The 24,471-nt window shown below is 40.9% G+C and overlaps 1 protein-coding gene across 3 annotated transcripts in view; it reads left to right on the top strand.

Moving 5' to 3' along the window:
* Positions 1 to 24,471, top strand: part of LOC130100550 (meiosis regulator and mRNA stability factor 1) — a 56,954-nt gene that overhangs the window by 28,306 nt on the left and 4,177 nt on the right. For 2 of the 3 annotated variants that reach the window (XM_056266032.1, XM_056266029.1), the window contains 8 exons: positions 2,682 to 2,801; positions 2,891 to 3,072; positions 4,770 to 4,990; positions 5,844 to 5,986; positions 9,105 to 9,238; positions 15,446 to 15,672; positions 20,723 to 20,950; positions 22,968 to 23,201. In XM_056266032.1, coding sequence (XP_056122007.1) covers positions 2,682 to 2,801; positions 2,891 to 3,072; positions 4,770 to 4,990; positions 5,844 to 5,986; positions 9,105 to 9,238; positions 15,446 to 15,672; positions 20,723 to 20,950; positions 22,968 to 23,201 — 1,489 coding nt within the window. The remainder of the gene's footprint in view (positions 1 to 2,681; positions 2,802 to 2,890; positions 3,073 to 4,769; positions 4,991 to 5,843; positions 5,987 to 9,104; positions 9,239 to 15,445; positions 15,673 to 20,722; positions 20,951 to 22,967; positions 23,202 to 24,471) is intronic. The other variant, XM_056266031.1, reaches the window with a different exon arrangement.

Here is a 24,471-nt window from a genome sequence, read left to right as displayed (position 1 = left end):
ATGACAGCCACCATTTAAATGTTTATATTTCATATAACTTTATTATTATAAAAATAAATAAAAGTGTAATTTAAGTGTTTGTATAGCTACAAATCAGTTAATTTTTACCTTCAACATTATAGTAGGCTAATGAAGCCTATAGGCTACAACTGACTCCCATAGTTTACAGCATTTGTTAAGAGATTTGTTTTCCTTGAGAAAATTTGCCATGTATTATACCTGATATCCAAAATAATCAATATTGAATCGAATCGAATTGTGAAATTTGTGTCAATACCCAGCCCTAATTTTTAGTTATTTTATACCTTGCTTAATCCTTATAAATTTTATTTTTATTCCTGTATTTTAATGGGTCTTTTTTATTTTATCTATCGTTTCTTTTTTGCCTGTAAAGCACTTTGAACTTCATTGATTCGTTTGGAGAAGTGTTATATAAATAAAGCTTGCTTCTAATATCAACCTAATTATCAGGGTTCTTAAAAGGTGCTAAAAGTACTTGAGTTTGACTTTGAAATTTAAGTCCTGAAAAACCCTTGAACAGCCATATTTATGAAAAGGAACTTTAATTTCACAAATATATTGTCTTTCAATCATTTAAGTGATTTTTCGTGTTTAATTTTATTGATAAAACAATCTTTTCACGCAAAATGAAGCAGCAGCCCGTCTGATATAGATATAGAGCCATTACTCATGACTATGAGTGTGATATTGCTCATAAATATCCAAGTATATGATGCAGCTTTAATTTATCAGGTCAATCATATTTTGAGAAAAAAAATCAGTTAAAGTTTATCTGTAGCCACGTTTCCATTACCCTTCAAATTGCGCAAATTGAAAACACGCACAATGGAAACACGTCAATTTCGCAAAAACTCCCGTTTATCGCAAAAAAGGTTTTTACGCTCGCAAGAGGTTTCTCAGGCAATTCGAAAAAGAAATATTTCGCAAAACTGCAATGGAAACAGTTTTTGATCATTTACAGTTACCTGACTTACATGATGCGGTATGGCAAGCCGTTTTAACTTTTATTCATTTCCAGGATATGAATTGTTGATATCAACAATTTAATTTTCACTAGTTAAAATTATAATTATTGATATCAGGAATAATATTTCTACTAGTAACAATGGCAATTTTTGATATCAGGAATTACATTTTCACTAGAAACAATGCTAATTCTTGACATCAACATTTACATTTTCACTAGTTAAAATGATAATTCTTGATATCAACAATTGAATTGCAACTAGTAAAAACTATAATTCTTGATATCTGTAATTGTATTTTCACTAGTGAAATGTCACCATAGGCTGCCATCCAAAATCAATTATTGATATCAAGAATTTATTTCTTACTAGTTGAAATTCCAATTTCACATTTCAGAAATACAATTCTTACTAGTAAAAACCTTTATTTTTGATATCAAGAATTAAATTGTCACTAGTTGAAATGTCTATTCTTGATATCAACAATTGAATTGCTACTAGTAACAATGTTCATTTTTGATATCAATAATTCAATTTTCACTAGTGACAATGTTAATTTCTGATATCATGAATGTGATTGTTACTAGTAAGAAAGCCATTTTAGATATCTGAAATAATATTGATATCAGAAATACATTTTCAGATATCAAAAATGAAAAATTTTACTAGTCGCAATTCAGTTGTTGATATCAAGAATAGACATTTAGACTAGTGATAATTTAATTATTGATATCAGGAATTTGCATTTTTACTAGTAACAATGTAATTATTGATATCAAAAATTATATTTCTACTAGTAAGAAATCAATTCTTGATATCAACAATTGATTTTGAATGGCAGTCTATGGTGAGATTTCACTAGTGAAAATACAATTGTTGATATCAAGAATTACATTTTTGATATCAACAATTCATATCCTGGAAAGGAATAAAAGTTAAAACGGCTTGCCATAATGCGGTGTGTTTGGACAGAATACGAGACAGAGTTCTTTATTAAAGTCATAAAAGAAAAGAATTACAGGAATACTGGATTCTAAACCTCAAAGAAACGCCACAGTCTCGACCTCGAGCAGAAATGAGGAGAAACAGAGAAACTCCTCATATGTGCCGCTCACAGTATAAGAGTCTTTCCTTGCTATTAATGCTTGGAACACACACACACACACACGTCTCCTTCCATTAATAATAATAATAATAATGTCTAGTGTGGTGGCTCTGATATATATATATAAACCTAACAACATCCGTCGCCATGATGTTTGGAATGACTGATTGCGAGAGGAAAAAAGGATGTTTTAGGCGCATAACATCGGTTAATGGAAACGCCGTCATTTTGCAATAGTTTTTAGCGATATTTAGAAAAAATCACAAAAGTTTTGCGCCAATCTGTAATGGAAACGCGCCTAGTGTTAAAGTTTCCACAGTCATTGCATCTGCTGCACTTTATTTGTACCATTTTGTTTTTATTGGTTTATTTTTTATCTATTTACCTTTTTCAGAATTTGAAGGTAATAAAGATATTGTTTGATTAGTGAGATCTCTGATTGAAGTCCTTAAACCAAAAAGTAGTGCTTAAAGTCCATGAAAGTCCTGGAATTTCCTTTGACAGTGTCTGTACGATCACTGCGTGTGCTCGCGCGAGTCTTCATCTGGGTTTAGCCGTGACGAACTCGACTGTTTTTCCTCTGGTTTCAGTGAATCTGACTTCGATCCGGATTCGTACATGATCCCGTTTGTTCTGGTGTCCCTGAAAGTCCTGGCTGCTCATGTCCACGGGTTACTGCAGAGTCACGAGGGCACGGTGCCTCTGCTCAGGTGACACACACACACACACACTTCTGCTGTTATCTCGTTGGTCTGGTGTGTGTCTGTTGCATGTGTGACTGTTTCCTGTCTGCACACAGTTTCCCAGAATGCTACGCTGCAGAGTTCGGTGCGTTGAGTGTTGCAGAGGAGGGGGGGCTGGAGGGAAGCGTCCCGCTGGAGCATCTCATCACCTGCATCCCTGGAGTCACCATAGTAACGGCACAGAACGGCTTCAAAATCATCAAGTGGATTCACAACAAACCCCCACCGCACAATGCAGGTGAGGGGGTGTGTGTGTGTGAGGGTGTGTGTGTGTGTGTGAGGGTGTAGCCCCTTTCACACAGAGATTCCGGAAAATACACGGATAAAGCGACCCGGGATTTGACCCGGGTTCGTTTGATTTAGCTTCATTCACACTGCCAGTGATTTGCCGGAATCAGAGAGCGCGTTCACACACAACCCGTGTATGTTCAGGAAAGACACGTGACATCGATGTGACATGTAATGTCTCAGCAACGTGTATAGTTTGCTTATGAGCTGCGATTTCTCTCTGGGGAAACCACGATTGTGCATTTTTTTTCTCTGATTCGATCATAAACTAGCGCATTACGTACCGTTTCACTAGCCTGCTTTCACTTCACTTCAGCGTCATCATTACGACACGGCATTGGTTACGGCTTTTGTTCACACAGCGCGCGTTCCGGGTCTGAACACGGCAATGTTACTAGGTCCCCAACCCGGCATCGATCCCGGCATCAGTCCGGGTCGTGTTTGCGTTCACACAGAAGGCACTCTGGCAATTTGCCGGGTTCAAAGCGCTGTGTGAAAGGGGCTTGTGTGTGTGTGTGTGAGGGTGTGTGTGTGTGTGTGAGGGGGTGTGTGTGTGTGTGAGGGGGTGTGTGTGTGTGAGGGGGTGTGTGTGTGTGAGGGGGTGAGGGTGTGTGTGTGGGGGTGTGTGTGTGTGTGTGGGGGTGTGTGTGTGAGGGTGTGTGTGTGAGGGTGTGTGTGTGAGGGTGTGTGTGAGGGTGTGTGTGAGGGTGTGTGTGTGAGGGTGTGTGTGTGAGGGTGTGTGTGTGTGTGAGGGTGTGTGTGTGTGTGAGGGTGTGAGGGTGTGTGTGAGGGTGTGTGTGTGTGTGAGGGTGTGTGTGTGTGAGGGTGTGAGGGTGTGTGTGAGGGTGTGAGGGTGTGTGTGAGGGTGTGAGGGTGTGTGTGTGTGAGGGTGTGTGTGTGTGAGGGGGGGTGTGTGTGTGTGTGAGGGGGGGTGTGTGTGTGTGTGAGGGGGGGGGGGGGGGGTGTGTGTGTGTGAGGGGGGGTGTGAGGGGGGGTGAGGGTGTGTGTGTGAGGGGGATGGGGGTGTGGGGGGTGTGTGTGAGGGGTGTGGGGGTGTGTGTGAGGGGGTGTGTGTGAGGCGGTGTGTGTGGGGGGGGTGTGTGAGAGGGTGTGTGTGTGGGGGGGTGTGTGTGCTCTTGTTTTTATTACATTGTGAGGACCAAATGTCCCCACAAGAATAGTAAAACGTGAAATCACCGACAATGTGAGGACTAGCCAATGGTCCCCACAAGGGAAATTGATTGATGAACATACTTAATGATGTTGTTTAGAAAATGTAAAAAAGCAGAAAGTTTTCTGTGATGGGTAGGTTTAGGGGTAGGGTTAGTGTGTGTGTGTGTGTGTGGGGGAGTGTGTGTGTGTGTGTGTGGGGGGGACTGTGATTTTGAGTTTAAAGGGGACCTATTATGCAAAATTCACTTTTATAATATTATTAAAACAATGATGTGCAACAATAAATAATATAAAATAAACACTGCAATATTCCATTAAACACTAAGAATCTCACAATTCATGGTGACAATCCACCTACTGGTCAATCCTGATTAATTGCACAGTGCTCATCCCTTGTCGTAGCATTAGTCAAATGCTCATCTGAAGCTAATGAAGTGCATAAGTGGAAAAGCCTGTGTGTGTGTGTGTGCTCAGACCCGTGGCTGCAGCGCAGTAAGAGTCCGGTTGGGAATCCACAGCTGATCCAGTTCAGCCGAGAGATGGTGGATCTCATGAAGAACCAGCCGTCCTGTTTGATGCCCGTCACCAAGTTCATTCCAGCGTATCACCACCATTTCGCCAAGCAGTGCCGTGTGTCGGACTACGGATACTCCAAACTGCTGGAGCTGCTGGAGGCCGTTCCTCACGTGCTGCAGGTCTGTGAACACAAGCTCACATTTACATTACACCTGCTCGCGAAGCATTGGGAACGTCAAATTGTGAATTTAAAGTTGACATGAAACTGAAGTTGCGCTAGTCTTTTCTTCTCTATTTTGCGGTATATCTGAGTGAAACGCTTCTGGAACAAGAACAAATGTGGGTGGGGCTTGATTGTGTCTGTGGGGAATTGATTGGATGGTTGTGGTTTGCTATTGGCTGATCTCATGTGAGTGACAGGTTATAGCCCCGCCCTCGTCATCACAGAAGAGAATGAGCCGCAAGAGAAAGGGGGAGATATTCTGATTCAAGATTGCAGGAACACAAATTTAAAAACAATGTGCATGAATAAATCATTTATAATTAATTCCATTAAAGGTGCTGTATGTAACTTTTTCACTTCTACTAAAGCATAAAAATACCATCACATGTTTGCAGATATTTAGGAAACATTCTAAGTTCACATACTCGTTACTTCTCTGAAAAACACTTCTACAGCCAGTTATTTTATTTTACTGAAATGTGCGTTCCATGTTGGAATGTCTGTTTTTGTTTTAGTCTGTGTGACTCCGCCCACTGCCAGTTCACCCAATAGTATTTCGCCACCGATAGTATTTTTGGGATGCCAGTTGGCAGGGGAAACAGTGCATTGGAGCCATTAAGCTAAAAAGCCTTGGTATCCATCTAAAAATCTCTCTGAACGAGAGCATATTAAAACGCGATCCCGGATATTTAGAATTTGGACTGCAGTACCTATTTCGACCACTAGCTGTCAATCTTACAGACTGCACCTTTAAAAAGAATTGTGCATATTGATTTCATGCTGACTTTAATTCTTTTGTGTGTGTGTAGATTCTGGGTTTAGGCTCCAAGCGTTTGTTGACGTTGACTCATCGCGCGCAGATCAAGCGCTTCACTCAAGACCTGCTGAAGCTGCTGAAGTTTCAGGCCAGTAAACAGGTGGTGATCGGGGACTTCGCTCAGGCGTATCACTGGTGAGAATCTCAGGATGGCCGGTTCTCTCTCTCTGCTTCTTAAAGGGGTAGTTCACCAAAAAATGAAAATTTAGCAAATGATTTACTCGCCTTTAAATCATCCTAGGTGTATATGACATTCTTCTTTCAGACGAATACAATCGGAGTTATATTAAAAAAAAATGTCCTGGCTCTTCTAAGCTTTATAATGGCAGTGGATGGCCGTTTTTGTTTTGAAGTCCATAAAAGTGCATCTGTCCATCATAAAAGTGCATCTGTCCATCATAAAGTGCATCTATCCATCATAACATCCATCATAAAAGTGCATCTATCAATCATAAAAGTGCATCTATCCATCATAAAAGTGCATCTGTTCATCATAAAAGTGCATCTGTCCATCATAAAGTGCATCTATCCATCATAACATCCATCATAAAAGTGCATCTATCCATCATAAAAGTGCATCTGTTCATCATAAAAGTGCATCTGTTCATCATAAAAGTGCATCTGTCCATCATAAAAGTGCATCTGTCCATCATAAAAGTGCATCTATCCATCATAACATCCATCATAAAAGTGCATCTGTTCATCATAAAAGTGCATCTGTTCATCATAAAAGTGCATCTGTCCATCATAAAAGTGCATCTGTCCATCATAAAAGTGCATCTATCCATCATAACATCCATCATAAAAGTGCATCTATCCATCATAAAAGTGCATCTGTCCATCATAAAAGTGCATCTATCCATCATAAAAGTGCATCTGTCCATCATAAAAGTGCATCTGTCCATCATAAAGTGCATCTATCCATCATAACATCCATCATAAAAGTGCATCTATCAATCATAAAAGTGCATCTATCAATCATAAAAGTGCATCTATCCATCATAAAAGTGCATCTGTTCATCATAAAAGTGCATCTGTCCATCATAAAGTGCATCTATCCATCATAACATCCATCATAAAAGTGCATCTATCCATCATAAAAGTGCATCTGTTCATCATAAAAGTGCATCTGTTCATCATAAAAGTGCATCTGTCCATCATAAAAGTGCATCTGTCCATCATAAAAGTGCATCTATCCATCATAACATCCATCATAAAAGTGCATCTGTTCATCATAAAAGTGCATCTGTTCATCATAAAAGTGCATCTGTCCATCATAAAAGTGCATCTGTCCATCATAAAAGTGCATCTATCCATCATAACATCCATCATAAAAGTGCATCTATCCATCATAAAAGTGCATCTGTCCATCATAAAAGTGCATCTATCCATCATAAAAGTGCATCTGTCCATCATAAAAGTGCATCTGTCCATCATAAAGTGCATCTATCCATCATAACATCCATCATAAAAGTGCATCTATCAATCATAAAAGTGCATCTATCAATCATAAAAGTGCATCTATCCATCATAAAAGTGCATCTGTTCATCATAAAAGTGCATCTGTTCATCATAAAAGTGCATCTATCCATCATAAAAGTGCATCTGTTCATCATAAAAGTGCATCTGTTCATCATAAAAGTGCATCTATCCATCATAAAAGGGCATCTATCCATCATAAAAGGGCATCTATCCATCATAAAAGGGCATCTATCCATCATAAAAGGGCATCTATCCATCATAAAAGGGCATCTGTCCATCATAAAAGTGCATCTGTTCATCATAAAAGTGCATCTATCCATCATAAAAGTGTATCTGTCCATCATAAAAGTGCATCTGTTCATCATAAAAGTGCATCTATCCATCATAAAAGTGCATCTATCCATCATAAAAGTGGATCTGTCCGTCATAAAAGGGCATCTATCTGTCATAAAAGTGGATCTGTCCATCATAAAAGGGCATCTATCTGTCATAAAAGTGCATCTGTCCGTCATAAAAGTGCATCTGTTCATCATAAAAGTGCATCTATCCATCATAAAAGTGCATCTGTTCATCATAAAAGTGCATCTGTTCATCATAAAAGTGCATCTATCCATCATAAAAGTGGATCTGTCCATCATAAAAGTGCATCTGTTCATCATAAGTGCATCTATCCGTCATAAAAGGGCATCTATCCATCATAAAAGGGCATCTATCCATCATAAAAGTGGATCTGTCCATCATAAAAGGGCATCTATCTATCATAAAAGTGGATCTGTCCATCATAAAAGTGCATCTGTTCGTCATAAAAGTGCATCTGTCCATCATAAAAGTGCATCTATCCATCATAAAAGGGCATCTATCTGTCATAAAAGTGCATCTGTCCATCATAAAAGTGCATCTGTTCATCATAAAAGTGCATCTATCCATCATAAAAGTGGATCTATCCATCATAAAAGGGCATCTATCCATCATAAAAGTGCATCTGTCCATCATAAAAGTGCATCTGTCCATCATAAAAGTGCATCTGTCCATCATAAAAGTGCATCTGTCCATCATAAAAGTGCATTTATCCATCATAAAAGTGCATCTATCCATCATAAAAGTGGATCTATCCATCATAAAAGGGCATCTATCTGTCATAAAAGTGGATCTATCCATCATAAAAGTGGATCTATCCATCATAAAGTGCTCCACACGGCTCTGGCGGGTTAATGAAGGCCTTCTGAAGCGATGAGTTTTTGTGAGAAAAATATCCGTATTTAACATGTTACAAAGTAAAATTCTAGTCAAACACAGTCTCTACTTGCTTATAAACCAAGTACTAATGACGTCAGAAGTAGCGTAAATATCAGCAGTACGTCGCATTACTCGCATAAGTTGCGCTTTAGACTTAAGTGGAATCTGTTTGGCCAGAAGATAGATTTTACTTATCCATATTTAATATCCATATTTAATACAGTTTTAAATATGGATATTTTTCTTACACAAACGTTTTGCTTCAGAAAGCCTTTATTAACCCCCGCGGAGCCTGTGGAGCACTTTTATGATGGATAAATGCACTTATATTTAGATGCACTGCCATTATAAAGCTTGGAAGAGACAGGATATTTTTTAATATAACTCTGATTGTGTTCGTCTGAAAGAAGAGTGTCATATACACCTAGGATGACTTGAGGGTGAGTAAATCATGGGCTAATTTTCATTTTTGGGTGAACTATCCCTTTAAGCATTAGGTGTAACCTCTTCCTCCTGATCTGTGTGTGTGTGTCAGGTGTTTCTCCAGGAACTGGCAGGTGATGGATTATGGGATGTGTGATCTGATGGACCTGTTAGCTGAGATTCCGGACACGACCATCACAGTCACTCAGCAGGACTGTGACACGCTCATCTCTGTTCCCAAAAGAGGTGCAAATGCATGAATCCCTGACAACATGACTTAAATAGATGCAAGATTACAGTGTTATGTTTCCAATGTTCCAGTTGCGAATTTAACTTAAAGGGGTGGTTTAATATGATTTCACTTTTCTAACTTTAGTTAGTGTGTAATGTTGCTGTTTGAGCATTAACATCATCTGCAAAGTTACATCGCTCAAAGTTCAAAGCAAAGGGAGAGATTTGCTTTTAAAGAAATAGTTTTTTAGCTAAGATGCAATTCATGAAAATTGGGCACTTCTGGAAAAGTTTTTGTTTTTTGGCAGGGTGTTAGGTATAGGCCTAAGGTTTTCAAAAGTCCATGGATACGAGTTGGGGTGGTCCCCCTAGTGGCAGTTATCCATAAAATCCAAATTGGCCGAAAAGAGAAAAGGTTATATCTCAGCTTCCCTTAGTCTTAAATTGTTGAATAATGTATTTTTTTTTTCTACTTTGTTTGATACAAGGAATCCAATTCTGATATATTCTTCTTATTTTAAGTCCATTTCCATGTTAAATCTATTATCAGTCTTATTTAGCTCAAATAAACTGTCAATATCTCTGAAAAAGTCACATTGAAATATTATTCCGGCCTCTAGACCCATATTTTTACCGCCAATGTATGCTTTTCTTTGTTGATTGGACAGGACACTATCACTATAGTGTCAAAAATCACATGTTGTGACCAAAAGGACCATTGTTGAGGCTTTAAATGAACACAAATTCAGAACTATGCCACAGTGAAAAGTTATATTAGGCTTTTCACCATGTTAAGGATCAATATTACATTTTAGTCAAATAACACAAAAAAACAATACATACTTAAACATCATGTATTCATAAAAAAAAAATCACTCTTCATCATTATTAGTACAGCCTCCCTCACCCTTGCACAAGCACTGCCCCTCTTCCATGCGTTCAAAGGATGTGACGTTGTATCAGCAATGTATGGAATTGGCAAAAAAACTGCATGGAATGCGTGGGCAGCTTACCCAGAAGCCCCCGACACCCTCATTGTGATCACCCAAGACCCAACCAGCCTCACACTGGAATTAGTGCAAATGCGAGTTCTCGAACGCTGGACTGTACTCATGTACACTCACCTAAAGGATTATTAGGAACACCTGTTCAATTTCTCATTAATGCTATTATCTAATCAACCAATCACATGGCAGTTGCTTCAATGCATTTAGGGGTGTGGTCCTGGTCAAGACAATCTCCTGAACTCCAAACTGAATGTCAGAATGGGAAAGAAAGGTGATTTAAGCAATTTTGAGCGTGGCATGGTTGTTGGTGCCAGACGGGCCGGTCTGAGTATTTCACAATCTGCTCAAGTACTGGGATTTTCACGCACAACCATTTCTAGGGTTTACAAAGAATGGTGTGAAAAGGGAAAAACATCCAGTAGGGCTGGGCGATATGGCCCAAAAAATGTATCACGGTATTTTTTTTTATATCAGTCGATATCGATAATTATCACGATAAATGTCAAATCTTTATTTCTTTCAAGTTTAAAGGCAGATTTTTGCTCCTAAGTGAAAGTTGTATAAACCAGAGCGTTGTGGTTTTAAAAATCTGAGGTAGAACATTCAAACATTTGTCATTTTTCCTTAACAAAATAAATATCTGAAAAGAAAAATATTTCTTCAGCACAGTTTGCAGTGCAGGCTGCAATATTCAAATTACATGTTTTGTCTCGAAATGCATATTTGACAGTGAGTTAAGAGTAAATCTACATCCTAACTCAAGCTAATGCTGCTATGTTAAATTTATGTTCATTAACAAAAACAGTAACATCTGGGTTTTTTTTATTTAAGGACCACATTTTTATTTGGTAAAATGTAATATTCTGAGTTTTATTGAAATTAACCATTGGTCATCCAGTATCATGCATTTAGATCATGATAACCACAGATAAAGCCAGGTACACCCTATAGCACCTCACTATCATGGCAAAATGTAACTTTATGGTTTCTATGGTATTTGTATGAAAAACAGTAGCCTAACAGTTAAATACATTATTAAATACTGTAATTATATTCCATTAGTCATTTAATACATTGTCTACATTAATAATATTATACAATTCAATATGTATATCCCACATTTCATGGTGCAGTTAATATTACTAGGCTCACGTTACAGTAAGTTAAATCCATGGTAGGCTAAATGGATTCAGTATCAATTCAGATTCTGAATTCGCTGCGCAGTGTTTCTCCTGTTTGTCAGCGGTGTTGCATCTGCCTTTAAACTGATTTAAACTGGACATTTGTGTACTTCGCTGAACTTAAGCGCTTCTCACTGGATCTCGTGAGCCAGACGATCAGAGTAAACGCGTCTGCTCTAGTGAGCTCGCGCTGCCATTTGGACTTTGAGCCGAGCGGATAAACGGTCCGTGTGGCGCGAGGTTCAAATGAGTTTCGTTCCGCTTTTGGCGCATACACATTATCGAACATTTATCGACCTTTTGATATTGTTTTATCGAGAAAAATTATATCGCGATAATTATCGTTATCGTTCTATCGCCCAGCCCTAACATCCAGTATGCGGCAGTCCTGTGGGCGAAAATGCCTTGTTGATGCCAGAGGTCAGAGGAGAATGGGCCGACTGATTCAAGCTGATAGAAGAGCAACTTTGACTGAAATAACCACTCGTTACAACCGAGCTATGCAGCAAAGCATTTGTGAAGCCACAACACACACAACCTTGAGGCGGATGGGCTACAACAGCAGAAGACCCCACCGGGTACCACTCATCTCCACTACAAATAGGAAAAAGAGGCTACAATTTGCAAGAGCTCACCAAAATTGGACAGTTGAAGACTGGAAAAATGTTGCCTGGTCTGATGAGTCTCGATTTCTGTTGAGACATTCAGATGGTAGAGTCAGAATTTGGCATAAACAGAATGAGAACATGGATCCATCATGCCTTGTTACCACTGTGCAGGCTGGTGGTGGTGGTGTAATGGTGTGGGGGATGTTTTAATGGCACACTTTAGGCCCCTTACTGCCAATTGGGCATCGTTTAAATGCCACGGCCTACCTGAGCATTGTTTCTGACCATGTCCATCCCTTTATGGCCACCATGTACCCATCCTCTGATGGCTACTTCCAGCAGGATAATGCACCATGTCACAAAGCTCGAATCATTTCAAATTGGTTTCTTGAACATGACAATGAGTTCACTGTACTAAAATGGCCCCCACAGTCACCAGATCTCAACCCAATAGAGCATCTTTGGGATGTGGTGGAACGGGAGCTTCGTGCCCTGGATGTGCATCCCACAAATCTCCATCAACTGCAAGATGCTATCCTATCAATATGGGCCAACATTTCTAAAGAATGCTTTCAGCACCTTGTTGAATCAATGCCACGTAGAATTAAGGCAGTTCTGAAGGCGAAAGGGGGTCAAACACAGTATTAGTATGGTGTTCCTAATAATCCTTTAGGTGAGTGTATAGTAAGAACTGCGGTGTCAAATCAGTCAATGAAGCCTGTAAGCTTCTTTTCACTAATGGCCTCAAGTCCCTGGATTCAATCCCCCCGACCCAGCATGCCTTATTCCAGCCTGGGAAGCGTGCCCTGCACACTGCAGCTTTTGTCTGGAAGCAGTCCCTCTCCAAAACTCCAGAGATTCCAGACCCCAGTGAGTGAGGTTGGGAATGGAATGACAAAACCAAAATCTGGGTGCCATATTGGACAGATCTGGAAGATGTCAGCAAGGGATGCTCACTCCTCCTCAACTGTGGCTGTGTGGTTGCCTGTAAGGGCAACTGTAAGTGCCACCGAGCTGGACTTCGCTGTACCACATTGTGCAAGTGTGAGGGAGGCTGTACTAATCATGATGAAGAGTGAAACAATTTTTTTTTAATAAATACATGATGTTTAAGTATGTATTGTGTTTTTTTTTGTGTGTGTTATTTGACTAAAATGTAATATTGATCCTTAACATGGTGAAAAGCCTAATATAACTTTTCACTGTGGCATAGTTCTGAAGTTCTGTTCAATTAAAGCCTCAACAATGGTCCTTTTGGTCACAACATGTGATTTTTGACACTATGGTGATAGTGACCTGTCCAATCAACAATGAAAAGCATACCTTGGAGGTAAAATTATGGGTCTAGGGCCCTGAGTAATATTTCAATGTGACTTTTTCAGAGATATTGACAGTTTATTTGCGCTAAATATGACTATGATAATAGATTTAACATGGAAATGGACTTAAAATAAGAAGAATATATCAGAATTGGATTCCTTGTATCAAACAAAGTAGAGAAAATTACATTATACAACAATTTAAGACTAAAGGAAGCTGAGATATAACCTTTTCTCTTTTCGGCGGGGGCCAATTTGGATTTTATGGATAACTGCCACTAGGGGGACCACCCCAACTTGTATCCATGGTTTTTTAAAAACCTTAGGCCTATACCTAACACCCTGCCAAAAATCAAAAACTTTTCCAGAACTGCCCAATCTTCATGAATTTTCACGTATTCCTTCCCAGCTATTTTAAGGACTACAACAAACGGCTGGTAGGAACTACACAAGCTTCCTCCCGGATTAGTGACATCATGAACCCTAAAATGTACATAAACCCGCCCTCGGGAACGCGATTTATAGATTATCAAGACAGAATATGCTAATCAATGACTAGAAGATAACTACATATAAGATACATAAATTCATCAACTAACCATTCAGAAATGTTGTCGACATGTTTTCACTTCTTGAGTCTCTCCATCTTTCTGACTTCGGTCTGAACATAAAAGGCTAAAAGTTTTGGGAATTTTCAGTGTGTGTGTGAGGTAAAAGGACAAGAGCTCTTGAAGCTCCGCCCCCTGTGCCGGGAGCAGCAGCTCATTTGCATTTAAAGAGACGGACACAAAAACGTTGCGTTTTTGCTCACCCTCAAAAAGTGACAACTTTAACATGCTATAAAAAAATATTTGGGGTATTTTGAGCTAAAACTTCACACACACATCATGATGTCTCTGATGTGGACATCAGAGACATATTTTACATCTTGTTAAAAGGGCATTATACCACCGCTTTAAGCACAAAATTGGAATATCGCATAAAACATTTGCGAATAAAGCACCGTTTCCATACCATGCGTTCAAGAGAACAAAATCATCACTTTCTGGGAAATTGGTGCAAATTATCTGTAATAAAACTAAGTTTCTGGAGGGATAAATAATTGTCTCAGAGTGTTAGACGAAACACAATAAACGCTGTCATTTAGTATTCACGGTTCTATAAATATGCAAATGAGCCCCGCCTCCACTCACTAACACAAGCATAAAACACCACATAGACATTAAAAGACATATAACAAAAGACATGTATAACATTCAAAGCTTGATTTCCACCTCAGGGAGACTTTAAAATCATCAAGTAGGGATGCTAACGATTATTCGACGATCAATTATTTGCCGATAATAATTTAATTGATTTCTGCTCAACCACGAAACACAGAAAGCAGACGCAAGGAAAAATGAAACTAGTGTGAACATAAACTAGTCCCAAACAAAGTCGATATTGTCAATTACAAACATTGCGACTGTTAAAATCAGACTGTAAAAAAATGGGCGTAGTGTGCGTTTTTGAAGCCCAAAGGGGGTGGAGCCGGCCATCGCCCTCTTGGCCGCGTGTCACTCCCGGATAAACGTAAATGGGCAGCGAGGCGGATTAGCTGAGGTGACGCTAACGCTAGCAGACAAAGGGCTAGTAGTGACATCAGCAGCAATCCACCTGTCACTCAAGTGGCCATGCCCTTAATTATGCAGAACTTTAAGGGTTAATATAATTTAAACGGATGAGTTATAAAATATTCACCCCCCTCACAGTCGTCATGAAGGGCAAAATTAGCTATATAGACAAACACTTTTTGCACCAGACTGTAAACATGTTTTATTCTGCTGTAAAGTTGGGCATTTTAACATGCGGCTCTATGGGACTGAGTCTCTTCTGCAGCCGGCCTCTAGTGGCCAGTGGAGGAACTGCAGGTTAACTCACTTCCGTGTTGGTTTCAAGAGAGTGACCGAAAGGAGACCAGAAAATAAATACTGATTACGAGCTTAATCGCATCAATTTGATCAACGTGTTGTTTACATAAGGGAAACTTTAATCACAATGTCACCTAAATATCATTATAATTGCATTATGAGAGTTGGTGTAACAGTGCTGTCGTCTGGTCCCTCAGAACGCACGTCAGAGGAGGTGGAACGCACACGGCAGTTTGGGAAGGAGGTTGTGGACCTTCTGAGACATCAGCCTCACTTCCGGATGCCCTTCAGCAAGTTCATCCCCACGTATCACCACCACTTCGGACGCCAGTGCAAGCTCTCCTACTACGGCTTCACCAAACTCATGGAGCTGTTCGAGGCCATTCCTGACATTCTTCTGGTCGGTACAACCACAGATGTGAAGGTGCTCGATATAGGGCTGCACGATTAATCGCGATTTACATGTAATCATCATAATGAAACCAATTTGGCTTATCACGATTATGAAATCGCAAAGGCTGCGATTTAATTTTTTATATTTATTTATTTTGTATGCGCGGTTTGTCATAGATGTACGGCTCCGTAAACGCTGCTCCATCTGAAAGCACTGTGAGTTTGAGTGTCTTATAACGTGCATTTGAAAAGGCAAACATGAGAAGCATTTATGAACCTCTTGTCCAACGAAAGACAACATTAAATAACATGCTTTTACTCCAAACTCTCTTCATCAGGACAGCTGAGCTCATCCTTCTGTTAGATGATGCGCTTCTGACTGACACAGAATAAGGCAGTCATGTGTTTATTAGTCATGTTTAATCAAGGTGTTTCAATCTGTTTATTCAGATACAGCGATAGGGGTTTCCTGGAAAGACATGTGTTGTCTTCTTCAGCGGGTCATTTGTGGTGTGTGTGAGACGCCCTCTGGTGTTCAGATGGATATGTGGTGTGTGTGAGACGCCCTCTGGTGTTCAGATGGATATGTGGTGTGTGTGTGAGACGCCCTCTGGTGTTCAGATGGATATGTGGTGTGTGTGTGAGACTCCCTCTGGTGTTCAGATGGATATGTGGTGTGTGTGTGAGACGCCCTCTGGTGTTCAGATGGATATGTGGTGTGTGTGTGATGCCCTCTGGTGTTCAGATGGATATGTTGTGTGTGTGCGAGACTCCCTCTGGTGTTCAGATGGATATGTGGTGTGTGTGTGAGACGCCCTCTGGTGTTCAGATGGATATGTGGTGTGTGTGTGATGCCCTCTGGTGTTCAGATGGATATGTTGTGTGTGTGCGAGACTCCCTCTGGTGTTCAGATGGATATGTGGTGTGTGTGTGAGACTCCCTCTGGTGTTCAGATGGATATGTGGTGTGTGTGCGAGACTCCCTCTGGTGTTCAGATGGATATGTGGTGTGTGTGTGATGCCCTCTGGTGTTCAGATGGATATGTGGTGTGTGTGAGACGCCCTCTGGTGTTCAGATGGATATGTGGTGTGTGTGTGAGACGCCCTCTGGTGTTCAGATGGATATGTGGTGTGTGTGTGATGCCCTCTGGTGTTCAGATGGATATGTTGTGTGTGTGCGAGACTCCCTCTGGTGTTCAGATGGATATGTGGTGTGTGTGAGACGCCCTCTGGTGTTCAGATGGATATGTGGTGTGTGTGTGAGACGCCCTCTGGTGTTCAGATGGATATGTGGTGTGTGTGTGATGCCCTCTGGTGTTCAGATGGATATGTTGTGTGTGTGCGAGACTCCCTCTGGTGTTCAGATGGATATGTGGTGTGTGTGTGAGGCGCCCTCTGGTGCTCAGATGGATATGTGGTGTGTGTGTGTGACGCCCTCTGGTGTTCAGATGGATATGTGGTGTGTGTGTGTGACGCCCTCTGGTGTTCAGATGGATATGTGGTGTGTGTGTGAGGCGCCCTCTGGTGCTCAGATGGATATGTGGTGTGTGTGAGACGCCCTCTGGTGTTCAGATGGATATGTTGTGTGTGAGACTCCCTCTAGTGTTCAGATGGATATGTGGTGTGTGTGTGAGACGCCTTCTGGTGTTCAGATGGATATGTGGTGTGTGTGTGATGCCCTCTGGTGTTCAGATGGATATGTTGTGTGTGTGTGAGACGCCCTCTGGTGTTCAGATGGATATGTGGTGTGTGTGTGAGACGCCCTCTGGTGTTCAGATGGATATGTTGTGTGTGAGACTCCCTCTAGTGTTCAGATGGATATGTGGTGTGTGTGTGAGGCGCCCTCTGGTGTTCAGATGGATATGTGGTGTGTGTGAGACGCCTTCTGGTTAGGGCTGGGCGATATGGAGCAAAAAATATATCTCGATATATTTTGCTATATCTCGATATTCGATATATATCTCGATATCTTTACAGGAAAATGGATGTGAATACAACTCAAAATATAGGCCTACAATCAATAGAAAATTAATTTTCCATAACAGAATGTAACCAAATGAGAAAAATTAAACACAGGGCCTGAATTTCGTCATCATTATTAATCACGTGATTCATATACAGAAACTGAATAAAGTAATCAAATGGAAAATAACACAGTAGTATTTTAGTCCTGAATAAATTAAATGCATAGGTTATTAATCCTGATTCCTTTAATTTAAAGCTATCTTTTGTTGTATTGACAACAAAATTAATGACAGACACATATGGCTGCCGTCACTTTAAGAGCTAGTGCACGGATCCTGTGTTCATTATACTGGCATGCGTTTTATGCTTATTAAAGACAAAACCGACTATGTTTAGAGTATACTCACGACGACCGAAATTGACAATTTTGCGTGTTAAAGCAATATAATCCGCGAAAAATAACTTTTGTTACTGGCCAGCTGTTCTTAAGGCGGATTTTCTATGAATGTGCGCATAGAAAATAATCTCTCAGAGAGCGCGCGAGCACTGATTAGTTTAAAATCGCTTGAATGTTTAAACTGGTAAGACTTAAAAAGACGTGCAAATGGTAAACTTCAGTCACGATGCACTGCTGGCCCGATTGTGCGAGTGAATATCCATCATGTCCCGACTCCTAAACGCGAGTGTATGTTATGGCCGCAGCGCTTGATGCTTGCCTTGCACAACACATTATGAGAGAAGAGAAAGAAGACGCGGCACCGCTGAACACTCACGCTGTTTGTGAAATTGCGTCTGGCAGATAGTTGTTAAAAGAATGATTTGATTTTATAATCTGTGTGGATTACGATTGCGGGAATTTCCCGCATTATAAATGGGAGACCTGCGGGAATGATTAGAATTATGCGCAATACCCGCGCCGAAATTCGAGCCCTGCAATAGTTTAAAACAAGACGTTTGTAGTAGCCTTCTGATTACTGGAGTCCATTAATCGAACTTCCATGCCTCTTATATAGTAATTATATATTGTAGTATGTAGGCTACCAATTTACTAATGCAATTAATGCTCACACTCGGTTTCTCTCGTGCTCTGTCGCTCGCGCGCAGACACACTCGGAGTTCTGTAGCCTCCGGGCTGGTTGCGGATGAGACAATTTTTGAATGAGACAACACGCGAGGTGAGGGGGAACAAAAGCAAGGAGGCGGGGGCGAGCACAGCACAGAGAAGGCAAACAAGCAAAGTGGCGAAATCAGGATTAAAAATAAACAATATATCGATATATACGATATGTCAAAATCCATATCGTGTTTAAAAAATATCTCGATATATTTTAAATATCGAGATATCGCCCACCCCTACTTCTGGTGTTCAGATGGATATGTGGTGTGTGTGTGAGGCGCCCTCTGGTGCTCAGATGGATATGTGGTGTGTGTGAGACGCCTTCTGGTGTTCAGATGGATATGTGGTGTGTGTGTGAGACGCCCTCTAGTGTTCAGATGGATATGTGGTGTGTGTGTGAGATGCCCTCTGGTGTTCAGATGGATATGTTGTGTGTGAGACTCCCTCTGGTGTTCAGATGGATATGTGGTGTGTGTGTGAGGCGCCCTCTGGTGCTCAGATGGATATGTGGTGTGTGTGAGACGCCTTCTGGTGTTCAGATGGATATGTGGTGTGTGTGAGACTCCCTCTAGTGTTCAGATGGATATGTGGTGTGTGTGTGAGGCGCCCTCTGGTGCTCAGATGGATATGTGGTGTGTGTGAGACGCCTTCTGGTGTTCAGATGGATATGTGGTGTGTGTGTGAGACGCCCTCTGGTGTTCAGATGGATATGTGGTGTGTGTGTGAGGCGCCCTCTGGTGCTCAGATGGATATGTGGTGTGTGTGAGACTCCCTCTGGTGTTCAGATGGATATGTTGTGTGTGTGTGAGACGCCCTCTAGTGTTCAGATGGATATGTGGTGTGTGTGTGAGATGCCCTCTGGTGTTCAGATGGATATGTTGTGTGTGAGACTCCCTCTGGTGTTCAGATGGATATGTGGTGTGTGTGTGAGACGCCCTCTGGTGTTCAGATGGATATGTTGTGTGTGTGTGTGTGTGAGACGCCCTCTGGTGTTCAGATGGATATGTGGTGTGTGTGTGTGAGACGCCCTCTGGTGTTCAGATGGATATGTGGTGTGTGTGTGACGCCCTCTAGTGTTCAGATGGATATGTGGTGTGTGTGTGACGCCCTCTAGTGTTCAGATGGATATGTGGTGTGTGTGTGTGTGTGAGACGCCCTCTGGTGTTCAGATGGATATGTGGTGTGTGTGTGTGAGACGCCCTCTGGTGTTCAGATGGATATGTGGTGTGTGTGTGACGCCCTCTAGTGTTCAGATGGATATGTGGTGTGTGTGTGACGCCCTCTAGTGTTCAGATGGATATGTTGTGTGTGTGTGTGTGTGAGACGCCCTCTGGTGTTCAGATGGATATGTGGTGTGTGTGTGTGAGACGCCCTCTGGTGTTCAGATGGATATGTGGTGTGTGTGTGACGCCCTCTAGTGTTCAGATGGATATGTGGTGTGTGTGTGACGCCCTCTAGTGTTCAGATGGATATGTGGTGTGTGTGTGAGACGCCCTCTGGTGTTCAGATGGATATGTGGTGTGTGTGTGAGGCGCCCTCTGGTGTTCAGATGGATATGTGGTGTGTGTGTGATGCCCTCTGGTGTTCAGATGGATATGTTGTGTGTGTGCGAGACTCCCTCTGGTGTTCAGATGGATATGTTGTGTGTGTGTGAGACTCCCTCTGGTGTTCAGATGGATATGTTGTGTGTGTGCGAGACTCCCTCTGGTGTTCAGATGGATATGTGGTGTGTGTGTGATGCCCTCTGGTGTTCAGATGGATATGTTGTGTGTGTGCGAGACTCCCTCTGGTGTTCAGATGGATATGTTGTGTGTGTGCGAGACTCCCTCTGGTGTTCAGATGGAGCAGTTTTACTACCGATCAGCCGCTGCACTGACAAACCACATAAAATAATCGCAGAGCCAAATCGCGTGCGGTTTCCTTGTACAGCCCTAGTGATAGAGCAGTCGGCGGGAGTCTTTGACTCACACTCACTCACTCACACTCTCTCTCTCTGTCAGGTGTTGGAGTGTGGAGAGGAGCGTCTGCTAGCGCTGACGGAGGTGGAGTGTGTGAAAGCACTAGCGGCTCAGCTGGTGAAGCTGCTTCGAGCTCAGAGAGACTCAGGACTCCCTGTTAATCAGCTGCTGTGCGAATACAGCAAGACGTTCGGCTACAGCCTCCGCCTGCAGGACTACGACTCCGGCACGCTGCCCGTCCTGCTCAACAAGCTCTGCCATGTAGTGAAGGTACACGGGCAAGGTCTCTAAACTCAAGGCAAAGTTCTGTGTTTAGCAGGAGGGTTGGGTATCGTGTGAACTTCAACCATTCTGATTTCGATTCTACTTATTGATTCCAATTCTTATCAATTCCTAATTTCGATTCCAAGAAGTAAAAAAAACATTTAGTCTTGTTGCAAAACGTTTAATTGTAGCTGAATATCATGAACAAGAATCAACAGACTAAAGAACACGTACGCAAGGAACATTTGCCTGTGGTTCAAAAATGTCATAGAAAAACAATTAGCTGAACTAATATACATTTCAAGCATTATTAGAGACAAGTAAACACTAAACAAAAACAACTAAACAAATTAGCGATCTCTACAAATAGATACAACTAAATGAAGATACGATTGAAATAAAGTGTTTTAAGATTTTCAGGTACAGAAACGATCAAATATAAAATAACACTGCACTTTATAAATAAAATATACATTACAAATGAAGAGTTTGGTTCCAAAACGCGATAAATGCCTTTTTTTTTTTAAAAAGTAGTTACTGCAAAAATCAGTATTATATTTGGTTGGTATTGAAAAGTCAATGTTTAATTTTAAGTAAAATGCGATATCCGCCGTGTTATTCTGTCATGTTTTCTCCCTTTCTTTCCAAACCGCGACAAACGCCAGTCTCCCTTCTCTGCGACATATCCGCTCTCAACCAATCACAGCGCACCATTCCACTCTCAACCAATCACAGCGCACCATTCCACTCAATGTAAACGGTAACGGCAGCGCCTTAAATACACCCGGCTTCCTAGTTCTTCTAATCTATTTTGTACTTTTCGATCAACAAACAAACAAAAAAATGAATAATTTTGAGGGCATTGATGAACCTGTGGTTGTTTCTGCGGTGGGTGAGAAACGTAAGGCATCGAAATCGAATCATTTACATGAGGAGATTAAGAAGACGAGACCCTCGAGGAGGAGGAAAATCTTCTTTACAGTTCTTAATAAAAATATTATACTAATAAACTTACATTGTTGTGTATTTTCAACAGTTTCAATATGAAAAAAAAAACTTTTATATTGATTCAATGGATTAATTGCATTTTGAATAAAAAAAAAAGGATTTATTGCATTTTGGGGGAAAAAATAATCCGTTTTTATAATAAATCTTTGAAAATCAAAACCTGGATTTTTTTTTTTTTGATTTTTTTTTTTTATGACCTACAAATGCTGTGTGAAAGTTTGAAACAGAAAATAGTGGATTTCATCTTTCCACTTTCTTGTTAAAGAAAACACTCAAATTAATCTAAATGGATTTATTGCGTTTTGGAACCAAACTCTTCAAATATACTTACAAAAGTAATATTAGGCTGTCGTCACTTTAAGAGCTGCACGGATCCAATATACCGCTACACACGCCTGCAGCGCTCGCGTCTCGCGCTTGAATGGTTTAAAGTCATGCTTGAAATGCTCACAAAGGAATCAATAAGAGGAATCGAAATTAATTTCATAACAAATATCCGTTTCCTGACCTCAAGTATTCAGCAGTTGTTTCTATGAATTGCAGCGATCATTTGCTTCTGTCTTTCGCCAGTCTGTAAAAATATACCTCAGATTTCTTGTCAAATCTGTTTGTACAGTCGATCTCAAAGCTCTTTCCCGTTTTAGATGCGTTTAGTTTGTTTTTCATGGCATTCATGCTGAAAACAGATGCTGCCGCTCAGTGTGTGTGACCCTATTAACGCATAACCTCTATTGGCCTAAAGGTGGTGGAACCTCAAAGTCACATCCACTTATATTACATCACCACACAGCCAATGACCGTTTGAAAGGCGTCTACCAGCCAGAACTATTTCTAACGAGTTCAAACTCCAGAAACTAACTTCGTTTTGGTCTGATTTTGTTCAGAGTTACATTACACCAGTTCGTTCTTCGATGTCACCAGACGAGCTGCTCTAAAACCAAACGCGTTCTTGGAAGATTGTAGACGACGCAGCTTTCAGTTTTTGAAAATGATCTTTTTCCGTCTTTCTCTCCAGGTGGTCGATGCTCCCGGAGGGAAGGAGGTGCAGCTCATTAACAGGAAGTCCCTGCGTGCCTTGACGTCTCAGCTGCTGGCGCTGATGATGTCACTTCCTGAGGATCGTGATCATCTCGGAGTGGAAGAGCTGAGGCAGCAGTACGAGTTCGCTTACTCCACGCCACTCAACCCCTGCGAGTACGGCTTCATCTCGCTCACCGAGCTCCTCAAGAGTCTGCCGTACCTGCTCCAGGTACGAGCGCCACACAAGCTTTAGCTATGAGCTTTAGCCTAGCCAATGTGTGTACATACGTTTAATGTGCAGCAGACGAGAAGACGTACAACTTCTTTAAAGTCCCCCTGTGGTGGAAATCCAGCTTTTAATGTTGTTTATGTGTCTATGTGGTGTTTTTAATGTGCTTTAAGACAAACCATGTGTAAGTTCATAAGTCGACAGCATTGCTGAGTATTTTCTGCTTAAAACTGCAGTGAACCAAAGACAGTCTCAAAAACACGGTTTGAAATCGCTGGTGTTTCTGACGTCACAAACGACCTTGTAACCAATCAGATCAACGTGTGATCGTCAACCAGTGGATCTCTGAGCTGAGTGAGTGAGTGGAGGCGGGGCTCATTTGCATATTCATAGAACCGCACATACTAAATGAGGCAAGGGTGTCGAGTTACATTCAAGATATTTTAAGGCATGAAGATATTTTTTTCAAGATAAAAACATTTAATATATATTTTCGGTGATCAAAGATGAGTTTTAAGGAATAAAATGATTAACTACTGGGGGACTTTAATATAGATATGTGCGTTCTGTCACCGTTTAAACTGCCTTGTCAATCATCTTGTCACAGTTAACATCCTCCATTTCATTTCTATCAGTGTTGGAGAGAAATGTAGTAGCAGATAGGGGTTGAACGACTTCAGATTTTTTGAAGTCGACTGTTATGACATTAAAGTCGAGTCGACGTCGACTAGTCGATGACGTCATTCATAAAAACACAAGAGATGGGACTGCTTTGCAACATGCCACAATTTGCAATTAATTAACAGAAAATTATACAGATGCTGCTCAAACTTAAAAAACGGGGCCGTTTACACCTGGTCACTTCATGTTTTTTTACTGATCTGATTTATCAAAACGATTGCATTTAGCCTACACCTGGTCACATAAATATGTTTTCGCAAAACCGATATAAATCCGATCTTCAAACATTGCGCTATGCAGATTTAACGTGAGTTCACGTCACCGAAAGCAACAATAATGAGCTGCATTTTATTGATCATCAGCTAATTTCAAAATCAAAGACCGCAATAAGAGAGACGGCACTGGTAAGATCATTTTATTTCTTTACTTTTAATGAAGATGATTGTGTGTTAAGCGTCTGCGACTTACTTTCACTTACTTTTGATTTGCGATAGTTTGCACGTTGGCTTGATGAAGAGATGCTCAGCTGCTCATATGCGGCGATGCGTGTGGCTTCATCGCTATAATACGCTCTCACACGTTTATTTTT

The sequence above is a fragment of the Rhinichthys klamathensis genome, unplaced genomic scaffold (assembly GCF_029890125.1).
Source record: "Rhinichthys klamathensis goyatoka isolate OS25496 unplaced genomic scaffold, OSU_Roscu_1.1 h1tg000244l_1, whole genome shotgun sequence".
In the NCBI taxonomy this organism is placed as follows: domain Eukaryota; kingdom Metazoa; phylum Chordata; class Actinopteri; order Cypriniformes; family Leuciscidae; genus Rhinichthys; species Rhinichthys klamathensis.
This window is presented reverse-complemented; position numbering and strand designations above follow the sequence as displayed.